The sequence below is a fragment of the Thamnophis sirtalis genome, unplaced genomic scaffold (genome assembly GCF_051295495.1).
Source record: "Thamnophis sirtalis isolate CommonGarterSnake01/CBP01778 unplaced genomic scaffold, rThaSir2_p1.2 scaffold_6, whole genome shotgun sequence".
Classification (NCBI taxonomy): domain Eukaryota; kingdom Metazoa; phylum Chordata; class Lepidosauria; order Squamata; family Natricidae; genus Thamnophis; species Thamnophis sirtalis.
Genome location: NW_028261386.1, coordinates 50,565,165 through 50,578,125, shown reverse-complemented (window position 1 = coordinate 50,578,125; position 12,961 = coordinate 50,565,165). Strand labels below are relative to the sequence as shown.

Sequence of the window (12,961 nt, the reverse complement as noted above, 5' to 3'; positions counted from 1 at the left end):
CCCTTGGAAGCTGTAGTGTTACTACCAAATTTCCCCCCACTTCAGCTGCACATTCCATCACAGATGGGTGGCTATAGAAATTAAATGAATAAATAAAATTGAAATGAGTGACTAGAGAAATTATCCTCTTTTTTCACTGTCCACCCTTTGGGAAGATAGGCCAATCTTACAACAAATAAATAAAATAAAACTTTAATTTTTTTTAAAAAGGAAAGGGGAACATAAAAATACTTCAGTAGTTAAGGAGATAAAAGATGCACAGATACACAAATCAGCAACAGCAGCATAAAAACATTCCACTAGAAAAAACATATCAAGAAATTCAAAGTTCTGGCAGATCACAAGATCATGTCAGTCTGCTTCTAATTAGAGCGTTTAAAACTGCTAAGTGGCAAAAATTTCTGGTTCAAAATGGATAATTACATGACTTGAATACAACTTTTGCATATCAAAACAAATAGGGTTGGTTGAACATATTGGATTCCTACTTTTTTATCTCCAATAAAATTTTCTCATCCAAACTGAAGTTGATCCCTGGTGTATTCATGGATGCATGCATGCAGCAGTATGAGAATAGTTGGTTAGTCAGCATTTATTTCCCAGTTATATCATCATCATCATTCATCATCATCTGCCGACAGACTTCAATTGGCTTGGGGCAATTTTCTTTACTTTGCAGTACTGCTATTTCTTTAAGGTCTCCCACCCAAGTTCTGACCAGGTTCAGCCCTGCTTAAGCTAACCAGTATTGCATCTGTTGAGTTTGGGATAAGGAAGGGCACATGGTGAGGGCAAAATGTGCCTTCTTTCCCCTTCTTTTTGATGAACTCTTCACATGAATAATTGTACTCAGGGTCTTTAAAAAAGCTGTGTGGAAAAATAAATCCGAGATGAATAGGGAAGATTTGTACCACCTTTTATAACAATTGCCTTCAAATAGCAACAAAATAAAGTTCTGCAAAACATTGTTTTCAATCACTTCTTCAAATTGCAGAGGAATATATTTTTGTAGACATGTTTTTCCTCTCCAAACATAGACAAATCTGCTTTATATAAAAGTGTAAATTATATAAGATATAAATTAGACAAATAAATATATAAATTCCCTCAAAATATGTCCTTACATTTCTTTTCAAAGCATGGTGATAAATATACCCCTGCAGAGAAAGAATATACATAATAAAATTCAGTCCATAAAACTTGCTCTAAAACCTACCAGTCTTACAGACGTAGATGCAGAAGTTGCAACCCAATAACTAGAAGATTAAACTCCAGACTAAAGGAGGTTGTGTTGCTGTTAGCTTAATAAATTTTGTTTAACTACAGTATGGGACACCAAACAAGCATTTATGAGACAGAATTGTTTATATCTCTGGCATCAAAAAGAAAGGAATGCAAAAACAAAAACAATGCTAGTGAATGAACTGAAGCAATTAGAATTAAACCCCAAGAATGTTTAGTTTGAGGCTTAGAACAAAGTTTTTAAAAAGTAAATGAGAGCTATAACATGTTTTTGTTCAACCCAAATATTATGGAAAAATCAAGAAGTCAAATAAATAGCTAGCTTATAGTGTAAAGAACCAAATAATAATTATTTTTATTTGGGCTAGAACTAAGACTATCTTCGCAATGATGGATGTGATGGCTCGATTTGTTAACTATCACTCAAGATTATATAGTAAACAGACACCTGATCCAAGAAAGACAGAAAAGTATTTGAACACAACACATACAAAATGTTGTATAGATCAGCAAAAGGAGGTTCTCCAAAAGCTCATAACAGAAGAGGAAACAAAAGCAATTAAATAACACTGAAATTGAGCAAGGCTTCTGGAATTGATAGCATTTATATAATATACTACATGACTTTTTTGTGGAATTTAATTAAACTACTAACTTAGGTAATAAATGAGATTCAGCAACATAAAAAACTTCCATCTTCATGAAAACCCATTCAGTTTTCTAACCATTGACATTTCATCAGCTTAATGCAGATATCAATAGAATACATTTTTTAGAATGGAAAACTTCATAGTATACATTGAATTCTTTACACTGGAAATACTTCCATCTCAAACAATAACAAGGGAATAATTTAGAACATCTGAAGTACTAGTTGAGATATTTTCCCAGGTTGAAAGTATAAAGAAAGATTTAAGAAAACTGTTCCTTCTGTCTAAGACACTCTTCCTATTTCTCAGTATTTTTTTACTTATGTGACTGATGTGGGATTACCTTGAGGGTTTTTGAGTGCCCATGCACAGAACTGTAGTCTAAATATAGGTCAATGTAGATCTGGTTGTAGATCTGTAGCTGTTTCTAGCCGGAGGTGTAGATGGTTGTAGATCAATGTAGATGTGGGTGCTCCATTACTTAAGGCTTTCAGAAAGAGACAGCCATTTGTCTGAAATGGTATAGGGACTCCTGCTTGAGCAGAGGGTTGGACTAGAAGACCTCCAAGGTACCTTCCAACTTATTATTCTATGTTCTGGGGTTGCTTCCAATCTTGTGAACAAAGAGGTATATCGCAACTGATGGAAAACCATATGGTTATATGCATTAGTTGTTCATTAATTGTATCCAATTATCAATAGAAGATCCTTCAAAGTTTATTCAACACAAACACATGATAGATCTGGTCATAAGGTCATAAGCATTCATATGCAAAGAAATGCAGATACAAAACAGCTTTCTCTCACTTCTATTTAAGGGCAAAGATAGGAAGCAGAAGATGCCTTAATGGGACAATCATACTTGGATCTCAGCTTGTTTGTGTCCATTCATCACTATTTCTCCCCATTCTTAAAACAAGACCAATATAAAGGAAGACAGTATTTCAAATATGATTAACATATTGGACTATTTGGGCACCCAAGTCCATCTAGGCTGAAGTTTGCACAACACAATACAGTAAGACACCTTTTAATTGAGTACTTTACTTTTAAACAAAACACAAATGATTCCAACTGCATTTAACAAAATTATTACAGATAGCTCAAACCTTACAAAAATGCAAAGATTTATTTTAATAAATCATAGAGTTACACAGATTCCAACTTTGAATTTCAGCAGTTATTAATAAGCATTTGACAATATAACAATATTGTCATTGTTATGATCTGCTAAAAATATTTAGTGTTTTAATTTACTTTACCAAACACCCATTAACCTTATGTACCTCACTGAAGATAAGCACTGAAAGCATGAAGTTTAATATTATTCAGTTCTATAAAAATTAATTTATAGCATATTATATAAATATTCCAAATCCATAGTTGAGTAATACTTTTATAGCATACAAGGAAGATAATACAAAATGATGAGCAAGCTATTCAGTCTCTAGAATTTTTCATCAGAAAAAAATGCAGGCTAGATACCCTGTTTCCGCAAAAATAAGACCTATTCTGAAAATAAGACCTAGCAACCTTTTATGTGTGTGTCTAATATAAGCCCTACTCCCCCCAAATAAGCCCTATTTAAGAGCCTGCACAGCCAGCCACCCAACCATTCTATTTGGTTGCTCTTCGTACCACGGCCATGAGGAGAGATGGGGTAGTGGTGGAGCTGCCCTGCACCAGCTTACCTCAGGGGCCACACAGCCAGGCCATCCATGCCCCCAACACCTGTCTTGCAGTGGCAGCACTGGCAGCCATGTGCAATAGGAGCCCACATGGTCGCCAGCCCACTTCTTTTGCTTGCTCATGGCCATAATGAAGCAGGAGTCCAAGCTGCGTGCTGGTGCCATGGCCACAAGGTGAGGCAGGGGTCAGGGTATGGATGGCCCAGCTGTGGGGGCCTTGAGGTAAGCCAGTGTGGGGCACATGGGGCAGCTTCATCCCACCTCACAGCAGTGGCAGTAACATACCGTGTGGTCTCCTGCCCCACCCCGAGCAAGCAGAAGAAATGGGCCTCCTGCACATGGGGAAAAAAATAAGACACCCCCACCCCAAAAATAAGCCATAGTGCTTATTTGGGGACCCAAAAGAAAATAAGACACAGTCTTATTTTTGGTAACACAGGTATAAATAATGAAGTCCAAAAAATATGACAAAAAAATGCAGTAAATGGACAGTTCCAAGAATACGTTTGTAGGCTGAATGTAGAATGACTATTGGGTGGCATTGTCAGAAAATCTGTTGACAAAATGACCCTATTTCTAGTAAGTGATGAGAGAAATATTCCTGCTGAAGTCAATAGTATTTGTTCTCAAGTAAATTTACACAGTGATATCATTTTACACAACAATCCTATACTCATAGATCTGGGAATATGAACCAATGAATATAATAGAGCTAATTTCTGTGTTAGTATGTTTTATGCCTTTTCACAGATGACTTTGAGAACATAAAACATACATGCTTACTAAGAATTTAGAATGTGTTGTTTTATCAAGGTCTATTAGGCTTAGGTGTAGTAAACAACTTAAAATACACAATTAGACACTGAAAGCTCAAGTGTAAAATTGTGAACTGAATAAATGAGTTCACTTTCCACCTTTAAACTGATCCTTTCAAGACATAAAGGATTATCCATTTGACTGTGCAGTCAAGATTCAGTTTGTTCAAATTGAGCTACTTTTTAATGGTATTGTGGTTTGTACAAACAATAATGGTATATAATATCATATAATGGTATTGTGTTTTACACACGAATATATGTTATCTTATATTTCTTTCCATAATATCTTTCTACATTTGTTTGTACTTCAGCAAACTTGTATTTTAGTTTTTGTTTTTTTATTGTAGTTACTACTGTTTGTGAGCTGCTTGTGGTTATGTTACATACAATTGGCAGGTACACAGACAATACAATAAAATAAAATAAAATAATAAAATAAAATAACATAAAATATATTTTTTTAAAAACATACATGTTGCACTACCAGTTTCTCCTTCTTTCCAGGAAGTCATTTGTACTCTGTGTTTTCAGTTTTCAGTTGGCACATTGTTGGGAAAAAAGAGGAGCTGAAGAAATAAGTTCACAATCAGGAGGTTGTGAGTTTGATCCTAGGTAGAGGCAGATGTAGGGTCTCCGGCTTGGGCAGGAGGTTGGACTAGATGACTTGCAAGGTCCCTTCTATTAATCTATTAAACTGTTCCACACTGTTCAACATAAAATATCAATTAATGAAAATGTGCCGCACCTGCTGAGATTTTAGGCTACTATACTATTTACCTTTTCTCTCTTCAAAACTCATAATCTATGGCAGTTCTTTGTATAGGGAGCAATCTTAGTTGTACGAATTCAGAAGAAAATTTCATTGGTTTTATCCCCAATCAATATGTTTGGGAATGTAGCATTAAATATGTCAGCACAGATCTTTACTGTCTTTGTGAGACAGTATCTCAAAACAAAATTTGAACACACTACACAAAATGAAAAACAACCAGCATTTTATTCTACAACATCTACCATGTAGAAGGAAGGAAGGAAGGCTATTGATTTTAATTCAACTGAAATAATTACTTTGATATGACAGAGTTCCAGACAAAAGTAAATTGGACCTTTTAATATGTACTGCAGGGGGTAGAACATTGTTGAGGTATTTATTACATTACTAGGACATGTTTTTCCTCCAGTAAGAGGAATGCAATATTATAGAATGCTTGACATAACTGTATTATTATATATACATAACATAATATTATTTTACCGCACTACCTATCCTTATTCAACATAGTTGGAACATTAGCATCAACCATGAAGAATAACTGAGTGTAGTTTGAACGTGTTCTTCCAAGATATGTTTTATTCAGTCACCAAAATCATAAAAAGCCAAATGGTTCCCAACTTTTCTTCAGCATATGCTTGAATGCAGAATATTGCACATCTATTATCTGCATTTACTTGACCACAGGTCCAGAGGATAGTTGCCTTGCTTTCAAGTCCCTCTGCGAAAAAACGCTACAGAAACAATCTTGTCTGTGGCAGAACTCGCACTCTGAAGACAAATTAATATAATAAAAGTCATACTCCATCACATGCTGTTGAAACTGTCCAGTTCACATATTATAAATATCTAGTTTGTTTTATCCAGGGATATAAAAAATGCAAGTTTTAAAACAAAGGGAGGAAAGAAGAAAATGAGCTTGCCCAGCCATCCATCACTTGATATTTTTTCCACTTGTGCTGTCAGCTGTTATTCTTATAGGGCTTTCTCTGTCTCTCTTTTATATCCTGTATGGTTCCTGGATTTAAAATTTCGATTTCTTTGCTGTGTTTTAGTATTAGGCATCATTGTAGGGTGGATCTTTATACGGTCACCTTTGTTTTCAGTCTTTTACATAATCTTTGAATTTAGGAAGTCACTAAAGCGTAGATCATGCTGAACATAAACAGAAAAAAGAAGAATATGAAAAGATTCCTTTAAAGATGCATATCCTTTATATTTTTATAAATTTTTATACTATGAAGTTCTTTACTTGGGGAGTATGCTACCATTGTATCTCTACAGGCTATATTTAAATTGCAAAGGACTCAACACTGCTAACAAAAAAATATATTTTTCTTTACAATGTCCATTTTCTTCACAAATCTGACACTGTCACTGCATTCCTTATGCATCAGATTATCTCTGGAATTTTTATCTGAGAATTTGGAATTTATATTTAAATATTGCTTCTTTATTTGATTCTCTTTTTTCCTCTGGGATAGAAGGAACAATAATTAGAGGGGTTTTTTTTTAGAGAGCTGCAATGTAATTTTTTGAAATATAATTATACTGTGGAGTCCATTAAAAATGCCCTTAATTATAAAACACTGCTTTGTACAACAATTCAAAATGAAATTCACTCAATGTTACAGCAGTAGTGTTAAATGAGATAGGACTATTTATAAATATGATGCTTTGTTGTTATATTGTAGATGGCATCTAATTTTGCATTTACTTCTTCCATGGAGCTCAGGGCTGCATGCATAAAATCATAAGATCATATCCCATTGTGAAATTGTCCATATTCCCTTAATTTTAGCAAGATTTTTGTATGTATAATATACACTTATCTAGAACAGTGTTTTTCAACCACTGTGCCGTGGCACACTAGTGTGCCGTGACATAGTGTAAGGTGTGCCGTGGGAAAAACACCCGCCGGGTATTTTTGCCTCGGGACATCTCTGTGTCCCGAAAGTTGCTTTTGGGACACAGGGATGCCTCTATTAAGTCCCTGCGGCCCCGCGTTTACTTTAAAAATGCGGGGACCGCCGGGAGGTAGCGCAAGCAGGGACGTCACTGACGTCCCATGCGTGCGCCCATAGCAACAATCGCGGAGGACCGGAGCAGCGAGGAGAATGCGCGCTGTCAACTTGGTAATATATATTTCATTTGGATTTACTTTCACTGGAGATGCACAGAGTTAAATTTTTTTAACAATTTCTAATGGTGGTGTGCCTCGTGATTTTTTTCATGAAAAATGTGTCTTTGCACAAAAAAGGTTGAAAAACACTGATCTAGAACATGAGAGATAAGTGATCTAGATTTCAAAAGAAAAGGATAAGCAAAAACTGTTTCTGACTGTAACACGTGTAGCTTTTTTAATTGCCTTTTTTGAATGTTGTGTAAATGTGGTTTATATAAGGAAACAAAAATATCAGAACACATCCTCCCCAGCAACCAATATCCAGATAAACAGCGATTAATACCAGACAAATATTCAAGACAAGAACAGTGCCCTAATCAAAGAATACCAAGAAGAAAGCCAATACTACTAAAGCAAGCTATTGCATATAAAGAGGGAGTAAACCCCATCCTCATTAGCAATGATGATGTTATCTAGTCAGGTAATAAAACATCTGGCAAGCAAACAACTAAGCTCAGAGAATATCAAACACATCACAGTTTAACCCTGAGCTACATTTATTCTCTTCTATTGTTCATGAGATATGAAGAATAATTGGAGGAAATTTCTGTGAATGGTGACCCCTAGTTTGGTTAGTATGATTGTATGCTATCAGATCTGAACAATAAGAAGCTATGACTGAGTGAATGGTTCTAGTTTATAGTTTATGGCAAAGCTAGTTTATGTCAAATGCCCTCCCAAATGCAGGACAGACAGTAATGTAATTCATTTTGTTCTTTCTCCATTTATTACTGCTAATAAACAATTTGCATAGGTAAATTAATGAATCACTTAATGTATACACAGTATTTATTATATGATTCCCATAAGTTGTGTTGTTTTATCCACAATCTGGAATCATGCTCTCTAAAAACAGCCCATATGTAAATATAAAGCATTATATAATTAATATTGGCATATATACCAAATAATGCTCTTACAATGAGATTGCAAAAAACTTAAATAGAGCAGCAATAATGGATAGCCTTAGTAGTAAAAGTGCCTTCTTTGAAATATACAAGGCTAGTTTTTATAGTGCATTTTACAGAAACTGTGTTATTGGCTGAGGAGGTAAGAAAGGTGCTTCATTTGGAGCAGTCTGCTGCTTCACATACAGACATTCACTAAATTGTTTGTGAACAAATATTGAGGCCTGGTACTAGGCAGCTCTCATATCTGTAACTAGAAAAATAAAATTATCACTCTGACGTACAACATTATAAAGTTAATATAAAAACAGCATTCCCAAATTCTGCTGTTAAAAAATCATCCATAAAACTAGTGGCTTTTCCCCCCAAGTATCATATTTGTAAATTAAGAATTACTTTTGTTTATGGCAAAAAGACCTGAATATATAATATAAATATATTCAACAGGTTGGATGGCAGCACATCCATGCAGCACATTGAGAGGAAAGAAAGATTTCTAAATGTTAGCAATTGCCTTTTAGAAGAAATGAGGCCATGCTTACCAGTACAAATAGTAGAAGAATGAGAGGAGATAGAAAGCTAGTTTACACCAGGCTTCCCTTTGACAATAACGCAAGGTATCTGCATTCATAACTGCAGGTGGATCGTAGGCTAGCTCTGTGCTGTCTGCTGGACAATGGAAATACCTAAAAGAGAACACAAGAAATCTTCAAGATTCTCACTAAAATTATATCAAGCCACAAGAAGGTCTTTAATCATGTGTTCTGTTCCCAAAGTGCTTCATTGTCCTTTTGTTAATTCATTCTTGTCACAACGTCATAGACCTCTATACAATTAGGCTAAAGTACAGGCAATATTTTTTTCCTATTTGTGCAAAGCTCTTTACAAAATTGAGAAAACTCTCTTCTCACAACTTTCTAAGTCCAAAGAAGAGCCTACACCACAAGAGCAGGCTCTATGCTATAGAAAATTAACTCCTTATGGGAAAGCTGTGAGGCACAATGAGGGATAAGAATAAGGTCTCTTGCATGTTGTAGAGTGCCTTTTTCTTTCTCTTCATACACGGATGAAGGAGAACTACAGTAAAATTATGGAGTTTCCTTATAATTATTTTACTTATGACTCAATTTTGATTCCTGACAATGATATAAAAAGTCCATGCAGTTTTATTGGAAACATTTTTGAAAGCAGTTTGCCATTGCATCATTCCTACAGCTGAGAAAGATTACCTCAACGTCACCTAGCTAGCTTCCATTTCTAAGGCAAGAGTAGAACTAATTTTCTCCATACCTAGTCCAGTATCTTAACAAAAACAAAATGACTCTTTTGTTTTATGAAATGTTAAACAAATTATCTTTCTGGTCCATTACAGTTTATGCTGTAGGAGAGCCAGACAGTATATTTTAGCCACTCCTGGTCTCTTTAACATATAAGTATAACATGGACTTTATCACCAAGTCATGAGACTTTGCCCTATTCTATGCAACATTCATTACATCAGAAGACAATGCTTTACATGATGGATGTACCTTGATATCCCCATGTCATGTGGAAAAATTAACACATACAATCTTACACTTCACCGCAGATACAATTTTCTCTTCACATCATCATCTCCATGTAAGGAAGGATATTTATTTATTACATTTCTGCCTGTCTGGCAGCTACTCACAACACAAGAACTTCTGCCAGGGAGCTAGAAGTGACAAATTTTTGAACACAAATGAATCAAAATAGAGTTAGATTTACCTCCAAAAATGATAGAAAAGCAGGGGAATATTCAAGCCCATAGTTAACCATTCTTGAGCACACATAAACATTATGCAGAAAAGGCTATGGATGGAATATTCTGGCAACACTAACTAAAGAGAAAGGAAACAAAGACAGGATTATAAGGTTAAAGATAAATTACATAAAAATTCCAGAAGATCAATCATAATTGCAAATCTTTAGTCTATTACAACAGTGTGTCTTTATGATTGAAGAGTTATTGTATAATATTGTGACATAAGCAACATAAATCCTGAATGCAGGCCACATTTATCCTGCTTTCTATAGGTCATCCTCAACTTCTGACCATTCGTTCAGCAATCATCCAAAGTTATGACAGCGCTGAATGAATGATGGTTACAACCAGCCATCCTGGTACTTACATTGGCAATTGGCTCACACTTATGACTGGTTGCAGCATCTCGTAATCACATAATTGCCATTCGCAATCTTCCATGCCAGCTTTCTCTAAACTCAATGAGAAGTTGCCAGGAAAAGATGCAAGACACTGGGGAAAGTCTCCCCATCCACACACCCAAGCTTCTTTGTGCTTACACCAGCTACTTGCACACACCTACATACCCTCCCCAAACCCACCATTCGTGCACCCACATACACCCTTCCTGAGCCTCGCTGTGCCTTCCTCACACTCTCACACATTCTCCCTGAATTTTGCCATGCCTTCCCCACTTCATGTTACTCCTTCCCCCGCCAGGCAACAGTCACTCTAGCTGCGCTCACCCTTCACCACCTCTGCACCCCACATGCTCTCCCCCACCCAGCAGTAGTCATTTACTTGAATGCTAGCCTGATTGCGAGCCACTTATGTCTTGTTACTTTCTGCTGGCTTCCCCAATAATTTTAGTTGTGAAAAACTGGCAGGAATTGCAAAGAGGCCTTCACCTAACAACCACTGCAATTCAGTTAATGACAGAAATTGAGACTGCAGTGACTGGCATTGCAAAGTGATATAGTTGTACATAATTGCCACGTTAATTAGTGATGGAAATTTTGGTCCCAATTGCCATTGTAACTATCTGTATTTAAGCCTGTATTAAGGTTACCTGTATTTCAGGACTACCTGTACATAACCCAGGGATTTTTTTCACTATTTAGAAAAACATTTAGAAAAACATTTAAAATGCTTAATTTTTGCCTCTGTTTTATATGGAAATATAAGTAAGAAACTTACAATTTGTGATTAAAAAATGACATGATTATCTGGAGGATGATCAATACTAACTGGTGTTTTTTAGTTAAAATGAATCCTTTTTGAGCTTTTAAAAATGAGAGCCAGAACTCATAAAGTTGATATCTGCACTGGTAGATTCCAATGATTCTATTCTATTCTATTCTATTCTATTCTATTCTATTCTATTCTATATATCTGGCCTATATCCAGAACTGATATGAGATGAAAAGTTAGTATTAAAACCTGAAAAAGTTTGAATAGCTTAATTTTTGGCAACAGATGAGCAACAGTGAAGAGAAAATTGGTTGCAAGCATGATAAACTGTACTGTATAGTGCTAGAAAGCCATAGCATCACCAAGTTAAAAGGAGCTATTTAGACCACTGAGCCACTTCCTATTCAGAACAAGAACTCAAATATAAGCATCACTGTTCAGCCTTTGCTTCACTGTATCCAGTAATAGGGAGCTAAGGGTCTCCTGTGACTCCCTACTCTCATACCTCTCTTTTTGCTGCTCAGCCAACTGTCCAACCGCAGCAGAGAAAGTATTCTGTTGAAGCTGCAAGGTGGCTTTTGAGACAGAAATCCCCACCACTTCTTCACCCCTCAATTTTTCCATTAAGAAAGATAGAGCAAGGAATGCCTTTGGGAACCAACAATTTGAGGTTGCTGTTTGGGAAAAGTGCCATTTCCCGAAGATGTCCTTAGCCTGGTTTGTTTGGAGAGAGTCAGTTGTTCTCTGATTCTGACTCTGAATCTCAATTTTGCCTCCTAACTTATCCCATCTCTAAAGTCCTTTCTTCTCTCTCAGCAACTGATTTTGTACCTCCTAGACACTGCCAGTAGGTCCAGCCTAATCCCATATCTTGTTCATTTGAAATATGCTTCTATAGCTTGCTGTATCTGCAGCATTTGTTTATGTTTGGGACAGAAGTGTTTACTGTGAAGAAAATTGGGTCATCTGTCAAACACAACCTAGTAGTGATGCCTGCATAAACAGTGTGTGACTTCACTTGGCCCACCTGGCAGCACAGCATGTAGCCAGCTTTGCAATCTCTCAACAGGTGGCATGCCAGCAGTATGTTCTGTGAATCAGACACAAATGGAAGATTTTTTAAAAACTCTTTTTAATTTCAGGGGACCTACCAAAATCTGAGGTCTCAGCTCTGGCTTAAATGTAAAATTTTATGACATATCTATATATTAAACAGATCCTTGTAAACAAATAGCAAGTAGGAAAAATATATACGCATTGCACAGACACATGACCTATGATAGCAAAAATATTTTTGGCCTTAAGTCAAGTGGATTTCCATATCAAGCTTAAGAAGTCTACTGAAAAATTTATGAAAAGTTCCTGGAGTTCTTTCTTTTATATGATTCATTTATCAGACGCCTAATATTTTCTACAGGTCATACAAAGATGACAAAGAGGGAGAGATGATATGGAGTTAACAGAAAAGCAAGCAAATCCAAGCACTAATTGTTATAAAGACATATAAAGGCCACTACTGAAGCCCACTTGGGGAAACCAGCAAGAGGTGATTTTGTTTGCATTTGCTGGCATAAGAATGATTTGGCAGTCTCATTTTTCCTCCATCAAGAGTCAGTCTTCACAGCTGATTCAAGAGATCTTCAATTCAGCCTGGTGATTTTTAGATATACCAGATTATTTAACTTATTACATTTATATTTTACTCCCCCCCCCATCCTAATTCTCAAAGCTGCATCCTAAAC

At 36.0% G+C, this 12,961-nt stretch overlaps 1 protein-coding gene across 1 annotated transcript in view; it reads right to left on the bottom strand.

The window, feature by feature from the left end:
* Positions 1-2,739: 2,739 nt before the first annotated feature.
* Positions 2,740-12,961, bottom strand: part of CNIH3 (cornichon family AMPA receptor auxiliary protein 3) — a 71,368-nt gene continuing 61,146 nt past the window's right edge. Inside the window, exons 4-6 of the mRNA XM_087717849.1 lie at positions 10,013-10,125; positions 8,806-8,949; positions 2,740-6,325 (exon numbers count right to left, since the gene is read on the bottom strand). Of these exons, the coding sequence (XP_087573975.1) occupies positions 6,298-6,325; positions 8,806-8,949; positions 10,013-10,125 (285 nt within the window). The 3' untranslated portion in view covers positions 2,740-6,297. The remainder of the gene's footprint in view (positions 6,326-8,805; positions 8,950-10,012; positions 10,126-12,961) is intronic.